Source organism: Haliotis asinina, chromosome 3 (assembly GCF_037392515.1).
Source record: "Haliotis asinina isolate JCU_RB_2024 chromosome 3, JCU_Hal_asi_v2, whole genome shotgun sequence".
NCBI classification, from domain to species: domain Eukaryota; kingdom Metazoa; phylum Mollusca; class Gastropoda; order Lepetellida; family Haliotidae; genus Haliotis; species Haliotis asinina.
In genome coordinates, this window is record NC_090282.1 from 79,265,577 (window position 1) to 79,292,034 (window position 26,458).

The window sequence follows — 26,458 nt, forward strand, 5'->3', positions numbered from 1 at the left end:
CTGTGCAAAATTTGGTTTTGTTGCAATTATTAGATTTTGTGTTAGTGAGCAATTCATCGGTCTCAAATGGAATCAAACGGACTGTAGGCATGGACTAGTGTGGCCAGTGGCTATTTCGGACACTGTCCCCAGATATACGAAAATACACCAAAACCAAAATAGTATGATATCCAGGGACAAGTCAAAAGGATATCCATTACTGCAGGCTAAAACAAGACAGTCAAATCACTTAGTTTCAGTGTGAACAATTGTGACTGGAATATATGTAGCTTACATCTGACTGTGCAGTCAGGAGGGCTTCACATCCTCCCCCAGGACTGCTACTGGCCACCATAGCATTTGCTAGTTTCTTCAGTTTCATTACAGTGTCCGTATTTAGGACCCCTAAATTCCTGGGAACCCATTCTTGTTAACCTTTAACTTTACTATTTTTGTTTAATTTGTAATTCAGTGAGTTGAACTGAAAAATGAATAAATTGATATCATTGCCTAGACCTATGCAGCTCCACAACAAGACCACCAAGGTTTGCTTCCCACATTGTACCATGCAAGGTGCGGGAGGCTGGAGATATGTGCAAACTTCTGAACATCATGAGTCTACCCTGTCACCCATCTCTAATCAAACAATGATCCTGAGTTGAAGAACTTCTTGCTCATGGCTTCCAGCTTCTTCTTTTCACGGACGACTGTGTCCCTGTGGTGCATCAACTGTTTCTTCTCAGTCTGGACTGTGTCCAGTGTGGCCTCCAGCCTCTGTAGACTGGCCCTCAGGGCCCCCTTCTCCCCCTCCAGACGCCGGGTCTGTGTCTTTAACTCCTTCGCCTCTTGTGTCAGTTGTTGTATCTGAAGTTGGAAGACAGGGCATTATTTAACTGCTTGTTAGATGTATGTCTGTCACTCTGACATGCATTTACGTCCATATGTTTGTGACTGGGACTCTTAGTGCTGAAGCTATGCTATCAGGAACACGATATAGAACACACACTATATGTGATTTCTTATGCAAGGACAGTGTAAGAAATTCATGTTTAGTGGCAAGCTGTATTATACTATTTCTCATGTGCTGGTTTGCTGTGTTCAGCATCATTCCAGTGACATTTCCTCCGGAGTGTAGTGGGTAGAGCATCCACCCAGAGAGTGGAAGGTCGTGGGTTGGATTACCAGCTGTGTCATACCAAAACACGTTAAAATAAGACACTTGTTGGTCCCTGGTTGGCTCTGAGTCAGCACGATGTGTCTGAGTTGGGTATTCATACTCAACTGTGGTATGGTATGTCAGTGAGCTAGCATATAAAACCAGCTTGAGTCTGGGCTACTAAAGGCAGTCACACATACACATGCATGCATATTGTCTTATGAGTGAAATATTTTTCATTCCAACATTAAATCCCATTTCACCTACCACCCCAGCTCATTCCATTGGTATGAAGTCGGCCTGTGAATCATCAACCCAGTGACTGATGCTCTGAGCATTGATCACAATGTTGACACACAGTCAACCAAGTTACAGAATCTCACCACCTAATCCATTTAGTCTGCTTTCAAATGTAGCAGGAATGCTAAAGAATACTTCTATGACTTACAACTTGTAATCAAAGTGTGATGAAACTCAATAGTAAGAAAATACAAGAAATACTGTGTTATGTTTCAACTATGTTGATTTTTTTCTTTTCCCATAAAGAAAAGGAGACTTACAAGTACATAAATAACATTCGTTCAAGACAGCTCTCACTGCAAAGCCATGGCATGACACTGTGTATTTTGAATAAAATACAAAAAGATTTCTTTACCCAAAATATCAGTGCTTCAGAAATGTTTTTATGGCTGATATTTCAGTGTGTCAGTCCTTAGTAGGATTAATGGGTAACAGGCAATTTTCATGTTTGTTATTTTCCTCAGTTTCTTAACTCAGGTTTCAAGTGGCCCTGTCTCATAGCAAACATGAGCAATGTTCTATGCTGACCTGGCTGACCATCTTCTTGTCTGGCTCCTGTAGGCGACGTACATTACTACGCATGGCTGTGTTCTCGGACATCAACTGGGCATTCTCATCTTGAAGTTTATTAAGCTCACGGGTCAAGGCCTTCAGAGCTCCAACAGCCTCCTTGTTTTCAGACCTTAGCATATTCCTCTCTTCATCAACTGTCTTGAGTGTTGTGCGTAGTTTCTGCTCCTCGGACTTCACCTGTGTAGGATGAACATGGGTTATAAAATGAACTTAGAGGTTGCCTTACACCAATATAGTAGTGCAGATTTTCCATGAAATGCCATTTTGTGTGAAATTTCTCTTTGACAAGAAAAGGAATAAAGTTCAAACAAAATGGAGGACTCATCTTCAGAAAGCAACATATAGTTTCATAAGATTTTCTTTCAGTGTGTCTAATCATCTTACCTTGTCTAGTAACAATTATATCTCTAACACTACAAGCATTTAAATGGGTAATTTTAAGATGAGTATAACACATTGGTCCTGGGTCCTGGGATGAATATCACCACAAAGCAATAGCAATAAGGTTAGGAGTAGTGATATTCTACCATTGTAAAGGAATGTCATCATTACTACAAACTTTTGAAAGTTTAATGGATATGTTTTTCCAGAAGAGAACAGTGTCTGATTGTCTCACCTTCACAGTATCTGGTTGTCTCACTTGCACTGTCTGGTTTACTCACCTTGTTCAGTGTCAGTTTGTCTCACCTGCACAGTGTCTGATTGCCTCACCTTGCCTGGTGTCAGTTAGTCTCACCTGCCAGTGTCTGGTTATCTCACCTGCATAGTGTCTACTAGTCTCACCTGCCCTGCAATTCGTTGTCTCACCTGCACAGTGTCTGGTTGACCCACCTTGTTCTGTGTCTGGTTATCTCACCTGTACAGTAACTGGTTGTCTCACCTGCAGTGTAGGGTTGACTGATCTTGTTTGGTGTCTGGCTGTCTCACCTACACAGTGCCTGGTTGACTCACCTTCAAAGTGTCTGACTTTCTTTCATTGCTTGGTGTCAGATTGTCTCACCTTGCCCAATGTCTTATTAAGGTATCCTGACTCCTGCTCCACCTTCTTCAGGTCTTGCTCTAGCTTCCTGTTTTCCTGGAAGAACGTCCCCACCATTTCCTTGTTCTCGTTGTCATCTGATTGTAGCATGTTCCTTTCATTCAGCAGATGCTCATATTTGTCCTTAAAGATGTAAAATAATGTTGATTTGATATAGTGTGACAGTGTTTCAACCTGTAGTGGTCTGTGTTAAAGCATCAGTAACCCTTGAAGGTCCAGGGTAGAATAGGCCTTCAGCAACCTATGCTTGCCATGAAAAGTGACTATGCTTGTTGTAAGAGGCGACTAATTGGGTGGTCAGACTCAGTGACAAGTCATCGGTTACCAATTGCGCAGATTGATGCTCATTCTGTTGACCACTGGATTATAAGTCTGGTCCAGACTCGATTATTTACAGACTGCCATCATATAGCTGGAGTATTGCTGAGTATGGCGTAAACCTTCACTAACTCACTCACTCACTCACTCACTCACTCACTCACTCATTCGTGTCTACAATAATCAGTAATGATCAATTTTAAATACTTGTAACAGTTTGTTATATTAACATGTATGCTATTTTCAGATGAACTTACCAACCAGACAGAAATTGTACTAGAATCAGGTTTTGTTTGTGTGGTGAACGTCCATGTATCAGCTGGGACTTGCCCCACCAGGGTAAATGCTCTCTGTGACCAGTTTCGCCTCTCCAAGTATGAATGCAAGTTATCTCTGATTACTGCTGATTAGGGCTCTATTAGGCTTGCAGGATGTTTATCTCTATTTTGATCAAAAAGGGGACAGAGTGGAGTTGTGATCATAATACATAATCTGACGTACTGAATCATTTCGAAATTATATAATACCTGGAGGATATCATACTGAGTCTGTAGCTCTCTTATCCCATCCTGAATGAGCACAGCTACTGGTTGACCAGGCTTCTGATGACTGTCTCGCCCAGACCCCTTCTTTGTTTTCTGCCCTTCTCGGTTGGTCTTACTGTCGTTGCCATTCTTCCCTCGACTTGTTTGGTTTCCATTTTTGTCTTTGCCCTGTCCAATTTTGATGTGATCATTTGTATATTTTGTGCCAGTATCTTACAATTAGACGTTTTATCAGACAAATGTTCACTATGACAAACAAAGTGTAGTGTGACAGTAGAGGCCTATGTTTACATGTATTTTTAACCAGAGCAAGTGATGATCATATAACAGTATGTTTCTGATATCACACCTTTTTATAAGGACTTGGATCTCGTGATGTTCTTCTGCCCCTTTGCTCCTCTTCCTCATCCTCATTCTCTGCTGTGATGTTAAGCCCAACCTTGCAGTCCTCAAGATCCATCTCCACTTGATGCACCATCTCTGACACCTTCTGAGCCAAGCCCTCAGGATCATTCTCAAACCGGTCAAGATTTGTCTTACCCTTTGACCCATTTACAATAGGGTCAAGGCCATTATGAATGATTTTGCGCAGTATTCGCTCAGTTTTCTGTCCTTCAAATACACTTGGAGTTTTATCTGTTTCTTCAGAATAAACTTGTGATAGACGTAATGCAAGACCTCGTACTTTTGTTTCAGGAACTCTGCTAGATCGCAGGTACGTTTCTATTTTCTCTCTTTGCACTGAAAATGTGAGAAACAAGATTTGTAGCAGGTTAGATTTGATGAACGTGTTGTGCAGGTTTGTTGTAACCAAGAAGTACTTGTTAGATCCATGGAATATTTGTGAGAACCAAGGCATACACATACACTGTTACCTATCAAAAGTTTAGACTCACCTAAAGCATGTGCAAATATTGTTTATGCGAACAGCTGCATTTTGGTGTAAAGTTTTGTTAAGAATTTGCCAATTTTCACTGATTTGCCTCATTTACTGACCTTCTGACAATACTGTTTCCAATGTTACGAATTTGTTTACAATATATCAGTTCATGTGTAAACAGTACCTTTAAACTGAATGGAATATTTTGCAACATGAAGTTTAGAACAGTTGACTGAAGTAAGTGGCTACACTTTGTTACACTAGTGAGTCTAAACACTTTTGATGGGTAGTATATATGAGTGAGAGATGGTGGATTAGATTATTGTGAAAGCTGTTGTATTTTAAAGATGAGTCCTTGGTTTATAAAGCTCATTTCTACCTTGAATATAATACTATAAAACCTGACTCATTCGCATACACCTGAAATTAATAGTTCCGGGTACCAGTCCACAGTTATCACGAGCCCTACAAATGTTTTGTGGATTAGGACACTGATCATAGTTGAATTTATGGTTACAAGATATATTTGACTTGTTTTTCAAAATATGTAATGAAGATGAAATTAAGTTACTTACCTCTTGATGTTTGAAGAGATTTAGCATCATTAGTGTCATCTTCATCATCATCACCATCATCATACTTGTTCATCCTCTCAGATGACCTGGCAAGCATTTCTCGTCTTCCATTTTCAACTTTGTCCTTGTATTGGTCAAAAGTTAGGCTTTCGTTGCTTTGACTTCTAGCTCTCCTGTAATCGTTTTGTTCATCATCTTTCCTGTAGTCATCCTGTCCATCATTGTTTCTGATGTCACCTTGTCTGTCTGGACTATAATCATTACCAAGACCAGCATTTGATCCTCTTCTGGGACTGTCATCTCTCCTGTCATCATTCAAGGTTTGTCTTGTATTCTGGTTCCAGGAATTTGGACTGTGACTTCTGTTTTTATCATTCTTCTCTGCCTTATCTCTTGAACTGACATAATTATTTTCACTGATATCTGGTAACCTCCCTATCTTGTCTCTAGCATCCCTGTTGTATCTGTCAAATGAGGGGCTGGTGCTTCTACCTGCTTTGGGTCCAGACTTTCTGTTTGGACTCTGCTGCTGTTTCCTGTCATGTCCATAAGTTAATTCATCAAGAGTTTCATTAACCTGTGTTTCATATTTATTACCACTTTTGCTATTATTGGACTTCCCTTGAGCATTTCTGGGTGTTTTAGAACCACTCTTTCCAGATTGTCCATTGGTTGCTATTCCCCTCTGTCCTGCTGGTTGTGTTTTCTTGTTGATGTAATTTCCCTTTTGACCATGGGCCTCCTCATCTCCAAGTTGTACTTTCTGATTAGCTTCAGTGCCTTCGACTTGCTTCTGAGAAGTACCAGCAGGTCCCATTCCAGATTGACCCTTTATTTTGGCTGCTCCCCCCTTTCGAGTTGCCTGCGCTGCAGTACCTTTAGCTGTTCCTTTCCCACCTTGTTGGGCAGTGGTTCCATTAGATGTTTCTTTTCCAGTCTTCTGATTTTCTGTGTCAGTTGTTTTTACATTGTTTGAGGTGCCTGCTTTCCTTGTTTGACCTCTTGGTGTATTTTCTTTCCCAGCTGCTTGTGAGCCTCTGTTTGTCTGGCCTGTTCGTTGGTTCACTTCATCCTTGACAGCTTTCTTGCCTCTAGCCTCAGCTTCATTGGTGATGTTGGTTTTCTCCACACTGGTTTGGTTGCTGCCCATGCTATAAACATCATACCAAAATACCAAAGGCAAGAAGTGCTGGATTCAAAGTGGTTTGTATTTTAAGATCTTTGAGTTGTTCAGTATTAGGAACCAAATTTGTTCGTGATCTTTGTGAAAAGTGTAATGACAAAAAGTGAACACTGGTAGAGATTGATTTCATGTGGCAAAGTATTATCAGTTGTTTGCATGTTCATTCCAAGGACTAAATTTTGTATAATTGTTGTCTACACTTAGTTTTTATTGATGAGTGAATAAGCAGACTGGGAAGTATATATTGTTGACATGCTTATATGCAAGAATCATTGACTTCAGAATTTTTTTGTTTAAGTTATTCTTGAATGTAAAAAAATGTGTTTCTAAGTTGAAACTTCCATAAACTCTAAATATATTGAAATCAGTTGTTTTTTTAATAAAACATGTAACAGGAGCATTGATGAATCAGTTCATTGGTTCACTGGGATACTTCATGTAGGGGAGACCTGTGAAGGTCCCGGGTAGAATAGGTCTTCAGCAACCCATGCTTGCCATAAAAGGCGACCGTGCTTGTCGTAAGAGACGACTAAAAGGATTGGGTGGTCAGGCTCGCTGACATGATCACTGGATTGTCTGGTCCAGACTCGATTATTTACAGACCGCCACCATATAGCTGGAATATTGCTGAGTGTGGCGTAAAACTAAACTCACTCACTCACTCACTCACTCACTCATGTAGGGAATGCAATATAACTAGTTTCTGTGATTAAAACTTAACGAATGACATGCTATAGACATATAATACAGTAATATGGGTGGTGATTGGTTAAGATTTTGACCCTAGCTTTGCATGTCTTTTACACTGGGACTGACTGGTATTACCAACATATAGCAGTTTGGTTTTCAAACGATATCAAAATGCAATGTCTTTTTTTGAGAACTGGTAAAATGAGTAAAACATCATGACAAGTTTTGTCACAAACTGCATTAGTTAAGTCACAAACTACAAATACTTTTATTCACTTCTGGTGTTTCCTATTGTAATTCATTGACGATATGATATGTATGTTTGTTTGAGTGGCACTCTGGAGATTGCTGGTGTAGAGATGACACAACTTATGGATAGTCATCTTCTTTATTTTAACAATTGCTGCATTTTGGTTGAAAACTGTTCCTATGCAAAAACATTGCAGTTGTTAAAATAAAGATGTTGAACATCCATAAAGTTGTGTCATCACACCATGGTATACGAGGGTTGGCTGAAAAGTTCTAAGCCTCACTGTGAAAAAAAGTTACAAAGTCCACGTTTGTAATTGATTTTTCTACATAGTCCCCTTCCAAGTTAACACACTTTTGCCAGCGATGCTGCAAAGCCCGAATCCCGGTCAGGAAGAAATCTTCTTCAGCTACCCTAAAAAAATCATATGACGTCATCATTACTTGCAAAATGGCGACCGGCGAGTTCCTTTTTCATTTTGGGGAACAGGTGGATGCTTATGCTTGTCATAAGAGGCGACTAAAGGGATCGGGTGGTCAGGTTCGCTGACATGATCACTGGATTGTCTGGTCCAGACTCGATTATTTACAGACCGCCGCCATAGAGCTGGAATATTGCTGAGTGTGGCATAAAACTAAACTCACTCACTCACTCACTCATGTAGGGAATGCAATATAACTAGTTTCTGTGATTAAAACGTAACGAATGACATGTTATAGACATATAATACAGTAATATGGGTGGTGATTGGTTAAGATTTTGACCCTAGCTTTGTATGTCTTTTACACTGGGCCTGACTGGTATTACCAACATATAGCAGTTTGGTTTTCAAACGATATCAAATGCAATGTCTTTTTTTCGAGAACTGGTAAAATAAGTAAAACATCATGACAAGTTTTGTCACAAACTGCATTAGTTAAGTCACAAACTACACATACTTTTATTCACTTCTGGTGTTTCCTATTGTAATTGATTGACGACAGGATATGTTTGTTTGTTTGAGTGGCACTCTGGAGATTGCTGGTGTAGAGATGACACAACTTATGGATAGTCATCTTCTTTATTTTAACAATTGCTGCATTTTGGTTGAAAACTGTTCCTATGCAAAAACATTGCAGTTGTTAAAATAAAGATGTTGAACATCCATAAAGTTGTGTCATCACACCATGGTATGCTTTACATGCTTCAAGTGGTGTAAAATAGAACATATCCCTAACTACTTCTTTTTGAGATTGATGTTATAAGAACCATATAATTGTTTTTGAGCCTAAAATGTAGAAAATAGGACAGGAATGTATGGTGTCATTCAGCATTTGAAATAAGGGCCCAATGCCGGTTGTTGTTGCATCGGACTGGCAGTTTAAAATAATTGCAGGCCCTTATGGCAAGTTAAAGTACACTGGTGTCACTCAGTGTTAAACACTTTAGTTCCCAATGTACCACAATATACCACAATATGTATCACAGAATGATACCTGTATTGCAGTGTATTATTTCAAATGCATCTGTCCAGACAAAAGACTGGTATGCAGTGAATCTTTTATGTAACTAGATTAAGTTTTGTTCAAAACCGATAGGCTGATGGCTGCTTCTATAAGACCCCTGAAAGTCTTTCAACTCTGATTTAGCATTGCTTGTTTGTACACATTTATCGTAATTCATCAAATTCTTAAAATGTTTACAATGACATTTCTGAGCAAGTTTTTGCTGCTTCTTGCCTGGTGGAGAAGGGTCAAGAACTTAGCCTAGAAATGTTGCGATAAACAAATAAAGAAATTGTTATCCATAAGATCTGTCTTGTATTGCATAGTTTTATTGTAACTTTTCATGAGGATTTAAAAATAAAGTAAAAGTAAATACTTTATGACTATGAGCAACAAAGTTTTAAGTTATAACTTGAAACTGTATTATTGTAACAGGAGATTGTGTTTATAGTTTTAATTAAGTTTTATATTTATCATTTCAAGTTGTTCTTGTGTTCATTTGTTTAAGTGTTTAGGTTACTTATCCAAGCAGCTGGTCTGTTTAGGGTCTCAACTGTCTAGCTTTCAATACAATAGCCCTCAGCTTCCCAGTTAATTAACATTATATAACTATAGCTTACCTCCATGGGATTTGCACACTTTTCTAGTAATTTTACGCAGTGCACAACTCAGCACAGGACAAGCCATTCAGCACAGCTCAGGTTAGATATTTACTTTATGTTTACCAAAACAGAATCTCAACCTTACAATTAAATATGTTATAAATAATAAAAAGTGTTGTAAATATGAATATTTGTATCAAGTATCCAATGTACCTTTTAATGTATCAGTATGAAATGTCTGAATGTATGTGTGTGTGAGAGCATGATTTAAATGGTACTTTGAATGCAGTGTTAAACAAGAAGTTTGTTCCTGCATTATTATTGTAGCATACTGAAATATTGTACTCATTATTTGTTTTAGGAATGCAATAATCCAGAATACTAGTATGGGTATATAGACAAACCCCGGTGTCACCCACAGGGTATGTACACAGTATATTTTATCATGTATGTTATTATCTATATATGATCTAGATATTACCTCTATGATCAGTTAAGCTGATCATTTGCATGTCACATTACAACCAGTATGTAGTGCTTCATACAGTAGTGATGATAATAATAATGACAACATATTTTGAATTTGTTATGTGTAACTGTACTTGTTTCATGTTTAGATTAATGTATACCAGTCTTTCTTGTATTACAGGGTGTGTGACTGATCAGTTGAACAACTGATATATATACATTATGTTGGAACAAACGTCACCTCTCAAACACATCCGCAGCTCGTCATTGCAAACCTGAATTGCTGTATATTGCCTTCTTTGCACAGTTGTCAATGCAAAATTTAGAATAATTTGTGCAGTAGAGGATTTAACTTACACTTTGTCGAAATGACAAGATACTTCCTGAATATTATATCATGTCAGTAATATTCTCCAAAGATAAGTAATTTCCTTTGACAGTGTTGACATTGGCATGATTGAGTCATCAGTTTACAAGTAAAAATAAACACCCATGGAAAGGTGTGCTGACCACTGACCTGTTATAGTATCCTCTAGCTGTGTGCTCCATCAACAGTCTTCAATCTAATCCTTATAGAGGACACTTTAGGTGACACTTAAACTTTCTGTTGTGATGGCCAGTCGTCACTGTGTGGCATTAGCTACATACACAGGGGTGGGACAACTCACTGGTTACTATTTGCCTTCATTCCAAACTTGTAACTATACATTCAACAATTATTGTCATATATTTGGAGATGTGTGAAATTTAACTGCCGACTGTGAAGAGCGTGATGTTCACCACATAACCCTTGACCATCACATGATATTTCAATGCTTGATATTCTTTGTGGGTGGAAAATGATTGCTGATTGCTCCTTGTGTAAACAGTTTATTCAGGTTTTGTATAACAGAGGTGAAACTATTTATGAGAAGTCTTGTTGAGCACAAACAGAACGCAGTCTGTATCCCTCGCAAATGTCAGTATAAATATTGCGCTAAATTGTCAACGTTTTAAACTGGTTCCTATTCAAGTTGTGTTTCTTACTTGATGACTTGTAGCATCAGGGCTGTTTGCCATGCTCTCTGTCTGTTTTCTACACAGTGGGTAAAGTGCTGTGTGTCTATATTTGTTGTGTCTAGGGGCACAACTTGGCAGTGTGTGGACAGCATGCCGTATCCACAATGTCTGCACAAAAACACCAGCATCAGATAGGTGGCTCCGAGGGTAGCTAGTTGACTGATTGGGTAGCAACAATGTACTTTTTCTGTTTATTTTGCCAGGTTTCATAATATGATTATTATTGATTATATTTGATCCATGTTGGTATATTTTCATGTTAGTTTGCATAAAGGTACAGAAATCTCATTATGAGATTAATTCAAGGTAGAAAATTAATCCATTAGTTTGATATGCTGCCCATATCCTTAAAAGCATGACTGTTCAACAGCTTGAATATGATTTTTTTCTATGCCTCTGGTCAAATGGGCAGCTTGATTGTTACTATTCAGAAGTGATGGTAACAGTATGCAGTGCCAGTTTGGATGTCTGAGTGTTTCGTGAAGGTCACTGATTGTCAGCATATCATCAGTGGATACAGACAGAGGATTATTGCATAAAGGAAAACAGGTGTTTGTGCTAACTTCAAAGGAATAAGTTGATGAATTATGGTAACCATTGGCTATGTTAATTTAGGAGACTGTATTCAACTGAGTTTACTACATTTGAAAAAATACCATGATAAGTGTAAATGTTTTTGCCATTGGAAAAGACAGTTGCAATTTATCAAATTAACTGTATGAATTTTCTGCCTAAATTTTAGCAGGTGACTCTACTGTTTGATTGATGCAGGGGTAGCTGGACAGGAACGTTTCATGTATTAAACCATAAGTTTTTGATATCGTTACACTGTATAAATCATCACTTTACTTCAAGGTAGTGCTATGACGTTTCACAGGGGTTCAGCAGTGTGCAGTAAGGTTTCAGTAGTTATGTCCCTTGATGTGGTTGACATGTGATATTGTAATTACATTTCATATAGTAGTTCCAAATACATGTATCAGAAAAGTCCTTTGCCGACTCTTGATTTCAGGGAAGTTTCAAGTTCCGTGGGCAATGTTGCCCATTTAAAATTTGTCTGAACTTGCTAACTACGAGTACATGTATATCTTTGAACAAAAGATTTAGTTTTTGCCTCAGAACTTTAAGAAGATGTTTGTCAGATGATGGTAGGGATGTTGATGGTGAATGTTTTGGAAGCAGGTCAAGCAGGTATTCTTGAGCAGTCTGGCAATGTCACTGGTTATTGTAGGTAAATAGAACTTGCAACCCTCGCTTCAGTAGACAGCCAGTCCCAAGATACTCATCAGTGGTGTCAGGGTGCATCCAGTCATCCATGCCTTAGTTACCACCCACACAACGACATAATGACAATAACTACAACAATAATTGTAAATGTATTTGCCACAAGCCAGATTCAGTTCTCCGAGTGAATATTAGATGTGACACGCCCAGTCAGTGGATCAGGGACTTCTTTTTTTATTCTCAACTTCCTGGGGAGTATACAATCCAAACTGCCTGTCAGGTGTCTGAAGGTTAACCGTCGTGTTGTCATCTCATCCCAATGGGCACTCTTTTGCTTCTTAGTGAAAAGATTCTAATTACAATAAAGGTCACTTTCCTAATGAACTATCACAAGTGTTACCACCAGGGTAACCAATCACCCCAGTGCTTCAGTGTTATTTTACCTTCCTCGGGCTTTTAATTGACTGAATGAGTGGAGTGTTCCATTCCTCTGAACATTGCAGCTGGGGACACCAGAAAAAGAAATAATGTGCCAATATAGACAGTTGAACCCAGGACACAATAAAGGGACTTGAACCTCCAGGGTAAACCAACCCCTGTCATTTATTTAAAGGACACTTTTTTCATGAGAGAATCCTAGGTAAGCTATTCAGCAAGGTTTAAAGTAACATATATATTATTTATGCAATGTTGCATGTGTGCCACATGATAAAAAATAACACATGTACTTGGATGTGGTGGATGACAGTGAAAAGAGTCCAGATTGGGCTGATTGCGAGAGATCGTGACTTAAAGGGTCTATTATTTTGATATATTAATAAGTTAATACATAGATGCCAAAACAAAGCTGGAAGAAGGCTCTTGTTATTTTCCTAGGGAAAGCACATTCTGCATTCACTCAATATTTGTTGTCATTTTATAAATACATTGTCGTAAGGTGATATAATTGAAGTACCTTGTACCTTAATACACGTTGTGTGTGCCCAAATATTTTGAACTACAGCTGAAATAATGCAAGATATTTGTTATAATAACACAATGACTTCATATTTCATGGAATACTTAGTAGTTACAATAATCTGTAACAAAGCTGAAATAATACTGGATTTTGGTGATCATGACACAAGAGCTTCATCTTTCATAGAATAATCAGAACAAAGGTGAGTTTTGAAACACAGGTTGTTTCATAATAACAGGATAAAAAAGAAAATATGTAGAGAAAAATGCTTTAATAACAAATTTTCATAGATACATTTCAGTATCAACTTGTGTAAAGAGGTATAAAGAACAGATATATGTATCACAGACAATGAATAATTACAGACAACACTTAGGTCCTGTGAAGTGGAAACAACCTTATATGCCTAATTTGTACATACATGTATGCATGAATGACACATCACTTTCCTTGTGTGACCAGTGTGAGTAAAGAATACAACATGGTATTTGCAAAAGTAACAGATCCATTCAGTGTGTACAAAAATAGAGGTCTGGGAAACAATTATTTTATTTCCCCTGTTTGTGTTCAGAGTGTGTAATTCCATATACATCCTGTACAGGCCTACTTATTCCAGTAGAGGTACATCATACTCATATATTCAGTGCCCATCTTTTCTTGAACAGTTTGTGATCTCTGCATAATTATACATTTTTTTATGTTTATGTGTGTGAACATGCTTTAAACTTTCACCTTCCATGAAAAACCGAAATTGAAGGTGTGCACAAGCTGCATTGTTCTAACAAACACCCAGTAACTGAAATATCATGTTGCACACCATATTACAGGTGTGTGTGTCTGCGTGGAAAGAGAGCTAGTGGGTGAGTGCTGTTATTGCAAAGCTATGCCTGCATTCTTTAAAATATTCAAACTATAACAGATTTTATTGCAATTGTGAGTCTTCTAATAACGTGAGGTATAAGGTGCATTTGGCAGGACTACATATAACTGCACAATAAACATTTCTTCAACTCATCAACAAAATGGTACATGAGAGTCCTCCAGCAGCTGGAGTAGAATACAGGGAGTTGTTCAATGTGAGTGTTATATTGTGACATGAGAAACACAGAAAGAAGTAATCCTAACTGTATAATCATAGCAGGTTTATAGGCAATGATGTTCAAAATATTTGTGTTGGCAGATTCAAATTTCTTGAACTTTTCATGAAGTAAGAATGTTCAATTATACACTATAAAAATACTGAGGAAGTCCTCACTATAACTATGTTGCATTATTTATTTTTGTGTTACAGTGCTGTTTTGTTTACAAGCCAATATCTAATGTGTTATCCTTGAATATCTGGAAGATTAAAATGTCTGTTCAAAATAAAGTGTGTCTTATTTGAACAAAGTTCTGAAGCTTTAATATAAATATGTGAAACTTTAGTATGTCCTCTACTGTTTTCTTTTACTTATGGAACAATATAGGATATAACTGATTTTGTCTGAATAGTTTGTTTCTACCTGATTGATTGTCACCAGCTGCTTTGGGAAACCTCTGCAACTGATTCCAAGTTGTTCAAATGCGGAAGTTCAAGTAATGTTTACTGCACAGATGCTTCCTGTCTAACAGCCTGTTCAGTTTCAGGTGAGTGAACAGACTATGCCTTATTGCCATATCGTGCTGGAGGTGAAGTATTAAACTGAACTGATTTGTTCTGTGGTCTGTAGTCATAAACAGATGCTCGATACTTTGGGTGATTTAGTTGGGATTTGCCAGGAGATGAATTATATGTTGTTGGTTTCCTTGAGCCAGTTTGAGGACTGGTGAAAGTGTTGCTGTTGACAGATTTTCGGGCAGGGATTCCAACTCCAGGGGTGGATTTGCTGTGAGTAGGACTATGGTTGTTTGTATGCCTGGTCTGACGCTCTGGGCCATTCTGACCTACCTGACCACTGTATCCTTGACCTGATTGCTGTTTTGAACCCACCATACTTCCTTTACTTCCTTTGACCTCAGCTATTGGAGGCAACAGCACCGGTTGAACAGTCCCAATTGCAAGACGTTTTGCCTCAGTTTTCAGCTGTTGGTTTTCTCCCCAGTATTTACGTTTGTCAGTCATCAACTTCCTCTTCTGATCACGGAGGTTGTCATTTTCTGAATCCAGCTTTTGGTTCCTAATCAGCAGTTGCCTCTTCTCCCCCTCCAGCTTGCCAATCTCAGCCTTAAGCCTCAGCTTGTCATCCAGTAGCGTCTTGTTGTCTGCCTTAAGTGAACTGGTGGAATTTGGACCATAGTACTCTCTCTTTATCAGGTTGTTCTTTGATGACAATTTCTGGTTTTCTCGTGTCAGTTTCTGATTCAGCTCATCTGCCCTCTTGAAGTTCAGTCCAAGATTCCATGCCTCAGTCTGCAAACCTTGGTTTGTAGAAACCAGTTTGGAATTCTCATCTTGAAGTTTTCGTTTCTCAATCTCCAGACTGTCCTTTACTGACGTCAGTTTCTTAACAGCCTGATCAAGTTTTGCACACTCTCCTTCCAAGTTCCTGTTATGAAGCTCCAAGCTGCGATTACGTGTTTCCAAAGTTCCAACATCTTTTCCCTGCTGACTCCTCTCTTTAACCAGATCTGCCTTTTCTTTACTGAGGTCTTTTTTCTCTTTCTGCAGTATGCCAATGGATGTTTTTGTTTCCTCTATCCTTTGACAGAGAATGTTGGGTAGCGCCTTCCCAGATCCAGAGAAGGCATGTACACCCAATGCACTGTAACAGTCCTGAATGACATTAAGCTCCACAAGCATGCTTTCTAGCTTGGATACCACCTCATCAGTGTCCTGTTGGCTTAGATCTGTTCTGTAGCCTGGTCCATATAGAAGTGGGTCCACCTCAACGTTGATAATCTTCTTAAGTTTTATGTTGATTTGGTCAAGTTCTGCACTAGCTCTGTGGTCAGGGATGCTCACGCGCAGTGCCTTGCTGTGCAACTCAGAATCTACAACTTCAGAGACACTGGAGATGATGTTCTCCTTCTGTCTCTCTGAAATCCTTGTTGTGAGAAGCGCTAATGCAATCTTCTGCTTCACCCCTGAAAATATATGAAAATGCACAACTAGTTATTAACTTTCAGTCCTTAAAATATTTTTATATGCATGTGTACAGTGTTTCATTATCAAAACCAATTATCTGTGAGCTACATGATCAGTTACAGAAGATAGACAGCTTCTGTATTATTACATTTCCAGTATTGAGTTGAAGTCTTTGTCAACACCATGGCCTTGTTACTCAGAGGTTGGTGTCTTGTTTAATGCTGCACCCAGCAATGTTCCATCTATATTGTGGCAGTTTGTAAATAATTAACTCTGGACCAGTCAGTCCAGAGATCAACAGCATGAGCATTGATCTATGCAATTGATATATGATGACATGTGTCAACCAAGTCAGCGAATTTGACCACCGATCCTGTTTTGTGATAGCAAGGTTTGCTGAGGACCAATTCTGACCTGGATCTTCACAGATTAGACAAGCACAGTAATGTGATGATAAATAATAAAGGTAATATTTGTTTTGCACCTGTTCCAAAGTTTTGCTCAAAGGTGCCTGGGCAAAGGCTATATTGAACAAGTGGGTTTTCAGTTGTCATTTGAACTGGTCGAGATTGACAGTGTGCTGATAATACAACTGACATGGCTGTTTCAATGTCAAAGTGTTGCTTCTCTGACCAATCTGAATGATTACACCAGATACATAACTTTCCTATGACTGCATTTGGTAGCATGAATTTTCATTCTTCTAAACATATTCTAGAGATGTAGAACTGACAATAGTATATTAGTCCTCACTAAATTAAGTCCCATGGATAAAAGACAGCATTGCATAATATTCCCAGCAGGAAGCTGAATCACTGTCATTTCAGTATGTATGATTACTGCACTTACTGAAACATAGATTTGAATGGTTCACAGACAAACCAAGACACTTACTTGATACACGTTTGAAAGCCATGGCTCGAATCTGCAAATTTAGCTTATATCCTCTTTGATAAATTTTCTCTGTCCATGCAGTATGACTGTATGCAATATTAGCCTTTGTTTCAACATATTCCTTTGTGGCTGATGAATGAATATTTTAGATGATAACAAACTGAAATGTGGGGCCAAAAATCAATACTGAAGCTAAATTTCTGGTAACTGATATTCAATGTAAATGTCAAAATTTATAATTTAATTTTCTACAAGAGGGTTGGGCATTTTTCTTTGTGATGTAGGTCAGGACCTGGTGTGCAGCAGATATTAATGAAGTATTGATTAACTGAACAGAGATTCACATTGTCAGTGGTTAGTGGATATTAATGGCCTGAAACTATTCATGTATATCTCCACTTACTAAACCATTACGATTATCACTGTGATATCATGCTCTTGTTAGTGCAGTGGATTCTGAGCCAGGAACTCTGAGGCTATTCAAAGTCATAATAAACCCCACTACTGATGGGTGGAGCTGTTCATGCCTGTTCCCACTACTGATTGGTGGAGTTGTTCATGCACATCCCCATTACTGATTTGTGGAGCTATTCATGCATGTCCCCACTACTGATTGATTGATCTATTCATGCATATCCCCACTACTACTGATTGATGGAGCTGTTCATGCATGTCCCCACTACTGACTTGTGGATCTGTTCGTGCCTGTCCCCACTAGTGATTGATTGATCTGTTCATGCATGTCCCCACTACTGATTGATGGATCTGTTCATGCATGTCCCCACAACTACTGATTTGTGGATCTGTTCATGCATGTCCCCACTACTGATGGGTGGAGCTGTTCATGCATGTCCCCACTACTGATTTGTGGATCTGTTTGTGCCTGTCCCCACTAGTGATTGATTGATCTGTTCATGCATGTCCCCACTACTGATTGATGGATCTGTTCATGCATGTCCCCACTACTAATCTGTGGATCTGTTTGTGCCTATCCCCACTACTGACTGGTGGATCTGTTCATGCATGTCCCCACTACTACTGATTTGTGGATCTGTTTGTGCTTGTCCCCACTAGTGATTGATTGATCTGTTCATGCATGTCCTCACTACTGATTGTTGGATCTGTTCATGCATGTCCTCACTACTGATTGATGGATCTGTTCATGCATGTCCCCACTACTCATTTGTGGATCTGTTCATGCATGTCCCCACTACTGATTTGTGGATCTGTTCGTGCCTGTCCTCACTAGTGATTGATTGATCTGTTCATGCATGTCCTCACTACTGATTGGTGGATCTGTTCATGCTACTGATTGATAGATCTGCCCATGCATATCCCCACTACTGAGTAGTGTAGCTTCAGATGCATATCCTGCCTACAAATGAGTGGAGCTGGCCGTGCATATCCTGTTACAAGAGTGTATTTTCTGTAAGTTGTATCATTGACTAAGTGATAATTATTATTGGGTGACATATTGTTTAGAGTTTGAGTGATAGTTAATATGGGTCACATTTCATATCATAAATTAGCGGCAGGCCTTTAAGGTAGTTCTCTAGAGTTACCTCCTTTTGAGGACTGTCTTGACTGAGATAAACACGAGACTACAAGAAGGTTCTAAGTTAATGGCGATGGTTGTATCATGCTCGAATGTTCAGGAATCAGTGACTGTGTATATAAAGGCTGGTTGTCATGTTGATGACACGGACACACATGGATTAACTGGAGTGCATTAACCTGTCTGCTTTCGTCAACGCTTGACGTACATGACCGCTGCCTGTCTGCTTGCTGTGTTACATTCAGTATTATTGTTTCTCACTCTCAAACTAAGACTTTGGTGAGTTGACATTATATTTGTGACCCTTTACTTTAAATTTGACTCTGTTGCATTGTACATGAAACCTCTATTGTGAATCTTTGTATCTTACCTATGTTTCTCTCAATACAACATATTGAAAATTTTAGACTTCTCAGTGTTATATTTTTCTGGTTCTGAGGGAATTTCTTATACCTTTTGTCATGGCATATTTTTAACTGTAACAGTCCCAAGTATAATTTCAGTGATGGGTGGACTGATTATGGCAAAGCAATTTCAGCATTTGCTGTAGCATTTTTGAGTCACCATTCTTCACTAAGCACATAGACAGATCCATGCAACACAATGCCTCATAAACTAAACTCTAAAATGAAATATATGCGTTTTTCATATTTAGGCCAAACCTGTTTTTTTTCTGGTTGTTTTAACATCCAAATGCAGGAGGGAAAAAAATAAAATCAATTAGAGTAATATTTCTTCTAAATGCCCAAAGTATTTTTCTTTTGGCAATTTGTTAAGTGTATATGGAACAAAAACACCTACCAAACCAACAGTCTTATACAATTGTTGTAAGTTTACCCTTTTGGCCACTAAAAACATTAGGATTATTTTTTCTGAGTGGGAAAATTATTAATATTTTTCTTATTCTTGAAAGAAATGGCCCTGACCGGCAGATCTGTAAAACAAGAAATAAAATTTGTTGTGGCCTTAGTACTTAATAGAACATCTTGCTGTGCAATATTGTACATAAGAAGAACTAGTTGTAACCTCTGTGAACTCACCATCCCCGGCTTGTTTGAGCCTCATGTCTTCGTCTTTAACTCCCTGTACAAGTCTGGTAGCCAGCCTGCGGTTGTCTCGACGGACTGCCTTCACAAGGGCATCAAATGCTGCATCGTCTTTACTGGCAATAATGTCCACAAATTTCCGCATGCGATCCTTCCCCTTTGTGTGCTGTGGAAGAATTATGTTGGAGTATAAAGGAAATATTTTGAAACATACACTATTATTTTAAACTTCATTTATTTAGTATATTGCAGGAATGATCCACTGAAGGACACCTGAATCACATAGTTTCTCAAGTAAAAACTTTCTGGTAAATATATCTGTTTACATTTCCTATGGGGTCTGCTATATTGTGTCGTAGCAAACCAAATAATGAGTTTTTTGTCATTGTACTGTAGTGACATTGTCAGTAATGAAATTTCTGATGTCTTAAAGAAAGACTCTTTAAAATAGCAGTTTATTTACAATATCATAACATGTTTTATTACATGGTTATTTATCAGTATTATGATATATTGATATTAAAACACATCTTCATTTGTATAAACATTTTTTTCCAGCTTACTTGACATTTTCAGGAAATATAAAAAAAATATTTGAAATTTAGAAAATAACTTCTCCTAATCTTACTTTTTGACCCAAAACTCCTTAAATTGTAAGTTTGTTTTTCTTTCATCAAAAGTATGTTTTTCAGCTCCCAGAATTGACAGTCTACAGATACATGGAATGTGGTTATACGATAAAAAGTGTTACAAGGTAGTTTTTCCAGGAATGATGATATTTGAGAGAATAACACAGTACTGAGTGTAAGCTTACATAGTAGCTGCTTCCATAGTAAGTTCTACCTTACCTGTCATAATGCAGGATGTGACTGCTGCAGGTAAAGTAAATAGTTATAAAGATGGTCTAAGAGACAGGCATGTAAGTGTCCGAATAGACTGATTGGCACAACAAGACTGGTTATTGGCAGATGTGTTTGTTAACAACCGGTTCAGTGTATCAGACTGACAAAGTGAATAAAGCATATCTCTTGAGACATGCGACAAGGTTTCTTACCACAGTAACAACAGAGAGAACAAGCCAGTGCCTTAAATAATTCATCTCTGATGATTGTCATAGCTCTGAACAGATCAGCTTTCTGTTTCAAATGTCAGTATTGATACATGGAGCAGCGATTGCCCTTATAGTTTAGGACTGGAAAAGGGGTTCCAGGTTGAATTAACAGGAACATTTAGTATTCATTACATGCATGTGGAGATGGGGATGGTGTGTGTCTTTGTCTGTGTCTGTAACTGTTTTGTGTGTGTGTGTGTGTGTGTGTGTGTGTGTGTGTGTGTGTGTGTGTGTGTGTGTGTGTGTGTGTGTGTGTGTGTGTGGGTGTGTGTGTGTGTGTGTGTGTGTGTGTGTGTGTGTGTGTGTGTGTGTGTGTGTGTGTGTGTGTGTGTGGGTGGGTGGGTGTGTCTGTGTGTGGGTGTGTCTGGGTGGGTGTGTGTGTGAGTGTTTCTGTGTGTCTGTGTGTGTCTGTAACTGTCTGGTGTGTGTGTGTGTCTGTGTGTCTGGGTGGTGTGTGTGTGTTTCTATAATGTTTCTGTCAAACTAAGTCATAGACATTTCTGATACGAGGAGCATCCCTGGGTGTATTTGTTTTGAATATTTACATGTTTGTGTGTAAACACGGGTAATTTCACTGCTAGTAGCAGATGTAGCTTAACATATTTTTCTCATGAGATCTTTGAAGGTATGCTTTTGGATGAGATTTTGAAAGTTATTGGTTCACACAGTCCCAAATATTATATATAATGATAATTGTGATAATGAAGCTGCTTATATAGGAGTCATAATGTTCTACTGGGTTCACTTTTGGGAAATTCACTATTGCTCATGCAGAAATAATAGATCTAATGATTTTCACAAATGTAACAAAATGATGAAGAAATGATAATCAAAGAGTATTTGTAAAAAATGCTTATGTTAGTGCTGTGTGTTGGGTGTCTATTGTACCCTCAGTTCACGGGAACATGAAATTTCACAACTTCTTTGGTCTTTTGGGGATATATCTGGGAAATGGTAAGTCCAATGTCCATATGCCCTAGTCAGATATCATTGGTGTGTGATGTCATGGGTGCATACCCTTTCGTTTGTGTTTCCTGTTCTATCCCTATCTTTGTCATCTATGGTCGGCCGTTACCGTGACATGGGTGGTGGTCTACTGATTAAAGTGTTGGCTTGTTGTGTCAAAGACCCAGGTTCAAATCCCTACATGGCGATAATGTTTGAGTGAAGCCTATTTCTGGTGTTCTCCACTGTGATGTTGCTGAAATATTGCTTAAAGCAGCATCAAACCAAACTCAAGTCAGTCAGAGTTACTGTCACACCCTTCACTGATGCCTTTCATTCAGCAGAATATATAGAGTCCGTTTTAATTGCAAAACTTGAAATTCACCTTCCCATTCTTGTATAGGTTTAAAGCTATGACAATAATGTCTAGGTGTATGTTGTTTTCAGACCCACCTTAGTCAGGTATCATCACAAACCCACCCATTTTCCTGTACCTTTCTCAAAATCAGTAAATTACACTCATTGATTTGGCAAACAATCCGTGGGACACTGATGTCCTTTTCCTCTCTCACTGCCACAGTTCACCATTTTTTCTAATTGAGATACTGTTTTGATGATTTTTTTCCCCAACAGGCTCCCAATCTTTGCCTGTGTCATTCATTTATGAGTAATTTCATTGTGATTAGATATGTAAGAATGTATTGCTACTCCTCAACAACAGCTATTTTCAAAAATTCACTTAGTCTTTTCTTTTATCAGAAACATGTGCCATGTTGTTTTACTGTTTCAGCAAACCTTTTTAGTGTTTGATAATTTTGACTGGACGTTGAAAGGTTTATATAGTAATGAAACCAATGCAGTGTTTGAAGTTAGCAATGCAGTTTTTGAAGTTAATAGGGATCTGGGAATCCTTAAGGTTATCTGGTGTGAAAGCATCCAGAAACCTCAAGATTGTTTGTGTTTTTTAAATAAAAGTAATGGATGAGATATTTGACTTTAACCTTCACTGCACATGAATGTGTTATTCATACTAACTTATTGTGACTCACATTGATGTCCCTCTTCTCATGTTGGGTGAAGATGTCCTCCAGCTCTGGCATGACGCTGTCCAGATCCACTGTGTCCTCAATGGTCTGATGGTAGTTCATTAGTGTCGCCTGCTTCCTGGGGTCCATGTTACCCCCACCTCCTCCTGCTCCTACAGTCTTGTCTCTCCGGCTCATTGTCCCTGTAAAACACTGTACAAAGAAACAAAACCTTTCTGTGTCTGAATTCTGTTCTTAAAGAATTTGTTTTTCGTCTGTGGTTTTTCTGCATTGCTTCATCTAGTGAAAGTATATTGACATGGATGTCTAATTCAGTATTGCCAGATACATGGTTGGTTTACTATACCTTATCCATGGAATGAAATACAACATGTATCATATATGTAATCAGAATAGTATCTATGTGAACATGCACCATACACACCTTTGGCTTTGAAGACGTTAATTGGAATTTGCATCTTGACAAATACTGTTTGATTTCTGGCTTTAGTAAAGCTTTCAAAATGTTATTTGCTAAGACTTAGGTCAGGATCGCTGACTTGTTGAGCCTGGGCTAGCTGGTGAGGTTCACACATAAGATTGGTACCTAGTTTTGCAGATTGATGCTCACGCTACTGATCACTGGATTGTCTGGTCCAGACTCAATTACTGTAAATCACGAAATCTTTGCGTCATGATATTTTTGTGAGTGGCGACCAACAGACGTTTTTGCGTCACAATATTTTTGCGACTTGCCTAATTCTCAAAACGTAGTTTAGTTTGACAGTTTTTAAGCTTACTTGCATCTGAAAGTTTTATCTGAAGTAAATCCAATCACATATTAAAGGTTGCCTCTAATCATGGACACCATTTAGTTGAGTACTTCCGCAATGTATGAAATCAGTGATGTTTTCCTAAAAACAACACTTGCTGCATAGGTCATATAAGCTTAAAACAGTTCAAAGGGATTAAATTAAATGGAATGGCTCTAATAAATTGGCACTGATGAAGGACCAGTTTAGTCAGTGTCGGCGAAGCTGTTGATCTCCAGATAAGTGTCATGAAACCTATCCACGCCCGATGGAGACGGCCTTTCAAACAGTCTCCAAGAAATGTGTGTTGCGTGGTTGGTGCCTGTCTGGAGTATCGGACGTACTGATTGAATGACTTTTGTTCAGGTATCCATTGTTTGACATGTGACACGTGAGTAATGCTAGTAATTAGTCATTCTCCTCGTTGTTGTCATTGCTTAGTATATGTGCTTGTTCCCATCGATGATTATTATGATCATGATAATGCTTGAATTGGTTCTGGGAATTTGAATATGTTGAAGAGCTTTTAATCCCATGTTCAATATGACTGCCATTTTACTTGTCCATATATGTATTAAACGTAACAAAATTTGGAAGTGGGTTGTGTGATATATTGTCTTGATAATTTGAATACACAGATTTAACTGATAATTCACTTCCTCAAAAATATTCACAGGTTACTCAGGTAACATGACCAATTAGAAACAGAAAGAAAATCCAGGTCAGTGGTCGATGTATATGATGCACAAACATACAGAATTGATAATATCATTTGTTATCTTGAAATGCTGGGATAGTAGGAGCCAGTATCTCAGTACTGAAAATTTCAATCAAAACATGCCTAAATCTATCCAAGGAACATAAATACAGTGCAGTCATGACGTCCCTTGTATCACTGGGGAGTACTATAGACAAATGTCAAGTGTATATATACAATACAGTCCAGGCCGGGCCTTCAGCCATGAAGGTTTTATTAATTTACAGACTCTGATGTTTCATTGTCTCCTGTGAGATATAAGACTATGCAGCATTATACACTCCAGTGATTACCCTCTTCCAACAAACCAACAAGCCGTTCCATGCACAAAGAGTGCCTGCAAATAAATGTTTCAGTGGGTACTGGTGGTGTTCTGATTATTTGAAATAATCAAATGGTCACAGGGACCAAATGACCAAGTGATCAGTCATATTTTCTCATAGTTGAACACAAACAAGTTTGGAACTACAGTTTTAGTGTTTGAAACACTGAACAATGGAACTGAACATATCTTAAAAGTGGGAAGTTCTGGGAAGTTTATGTACATGATATATTCATCATCACTTTAAAACAGTAATTTGCGTAATTTTACATTGATGTGAAATTTGCACAGTTTCTAAATAAAACAAAAAACACAAACACAAACAACAACAGAGAAACACGTTATACTAACCTACAATAACAACCTAATAGGAAATGAAAAAAATGAACCATTTTTTTCAATGATTGCTCATTGGTAATGAACCAGTTATCAATTGTGAGATTTCAATAAACTCACAATAAAAGTGGGTACAGATTCTTTACTATGTGATGGAGGGAAACTTACCCTGTGGCTGATGTTGTGAGCAGTAGTCTGTTTAGGGACAGGAACAGGGACATGCTATTAAACAAGTCACTGAATCTGACCCCCTATTCCTGCTGGTCACCTTTTGTGACTGACATTGGTGGTTGGGAAACTTTTCCAGCCCTAAATCCTCCCTGGAGGGTGGTCACAGAGACCTATGGGTCCCAGGGTTATTTGATGAGGGTGTACACATCCATTGATACCCAAGTCTATCGTCTTTAAGATAAGGTCTATGACAAGAATGCATGAATATATTCTTTACTTCAACAAAGCTTCCAAAAAGCAAGATTTATGGATTTCAACTTCTTATTGTTTTGGCATGTTATACACAACAAGAACTTAACATCCATAAATCTTTGTTTTCGGATGCATTCCAGTTCTAAATGCCCTTGAAAGTTTTCAACTGACAGCTGTGTCTTTACTGATAGAACATAAAGCTGTTATTTGAGTAAATTCAAGATTGAAGTGTATGCTCAGCTGAGTCAGTTAAAGTCTTCGTGAAAATGTAGCAAGCAGGAAGAACATGAGACAGCCATTGAGCCTTATGTTGAAGAAACTAAGAATCACAGAAAGGTTCTTAGCTAAGAAATATGTATATTACAAATTACCCCTAGATTGTTTGTAAGTGCAATGTTTTTGAATGCTTAGGGGCTTGCCACTGAATGAAATACACAACAAAATGATTAAAAATTTTCCCTTGTGAAGAAACTGTTCCTGTATTGTTACCACCCTATCCCCAAGTATCTATGACTGCAAGGCTAATCCATGCAGATATGGCATTAACTTAGTCAATGAAATGCCTTCATATGCTATGGTTAAGAGGTCAGTTTTTAAGAGTTGAAGAGGGGATGAGAAAACAAAGTGACGACCCTGTGGGATCCCGAAGGAATCCTACAGATGGAATCCTGAAAAATAAGCATTATTATGCCTGTCTTCAGCAATTTTCTGGTATATGAAGACTAAACATTGTAAAAAGTCACTACAGGTATGTTGTTCCTTCAGGACAGTGCGCACTCGTTTCTGTTCATGAAGTTAGAACTCATTAGATGCCAATGGTTTTCATCACCTTGGCAATGGCACATTGGATTGCCCCCTCTTGCCCCATTTACGGAAAGAAGCAAC

At 38.3% G+C, this 26,458-nt stretch overlaps 3 protein-coding genes across 3 annotated transcripts in view; 1 reads left to right on the forward strand and 2 right to left on the reverse strand.

The window, feature by feature from the left end:
* LOC137277122 (coiled-coil domain-containing protein 73-like) overlaps window positions 1-26,458 on the forward strand; it is a 143,522-nt gene that overhangs the window by 10,092 nt on the left and 106,972 nt on the right. The window lies entirely within an intron of this gene.
* On the reverse strand, window positions 616-10,591 carry LOC137277278 (micronuclear linker histone polyprotein-like). Its single transcript, XM_067808937.1, has 7 exons — window positions 10,560-10,591; window positions 5,366-6,516; window positions 4,260-4,651; window positions 3,893-4,078; window positions 3,009-3,170; window positions 1,964-2,185; window positions 616-843 (listed from the first exon to the last, which is right to left on the reverse strand). Exons 1-7 carry the CDS (start codon window positions 10,589-10,591, stop codon window positions 616-618), a joined length of 2,373 nt encoding a protein of 790 aa, XP_067665038.1.
* Window positions 13,540-23,121, reverse strand: LOC137277115 (girdin-like). The gene is made up of 3 exons (XM_067808780.1): window positions 22,948-23,121; window positions 19,837-20,008; window positions 13,540-16,346 (listed from the first exon to the last, which is right to left on the reverse strand). The coding sequence occupies exons 1-3, from the start codon at window positions 23,119-23,121 to the stop codon at window positions 14,923-14,925; spliced, it is 1,770 nt and encodes a 589-aa protein (XP_067664881.1). The 3' UTR covers window positions 13,540-14,922.

Coding starts and splice junctions, on each gene's coding strand:
- LOC137277278 (XM_067808937.1), bottom strand. CDS start 10,591: ATGGAGCACACAGCTAGAGGATACTATAACAG. Junction 4,652..5,365: donor ATCTCTTCAAACATCAAGAG/GTAAGTAACTTA, acceptor TCACATTTTCAG/TGCAAAGAGAGAAAATAGAA. Junction 3,171..3,892: donor CTCAGTATGATATCCTCCAG/GTATTATATAAT, acceptor TACATCTTTAAG/GACAAATATGAGCATCTGCT.
- LOC137277115 (XM_067808780.1), bottom strand. CDS start 23,121: ATGAGCCGGAGAGACAAGACTGTAGGAGCAGGAGGAGGTGGGGGTAAC. Junction 20,009..22,947: donor ATGAGAAGAGGGACATCAAT/GTGAGTCACAAT, acceptor ATTCTTCCACAG/CACACAAAGGGGAAGGATCG. Junction 16,347..19,836: donor GCTCAAACAAGCCGGGGATG/GTGAGTTCACAG, acceptor ATATATTTTCAG/GGGTGAAGCAGAAGATTGCA.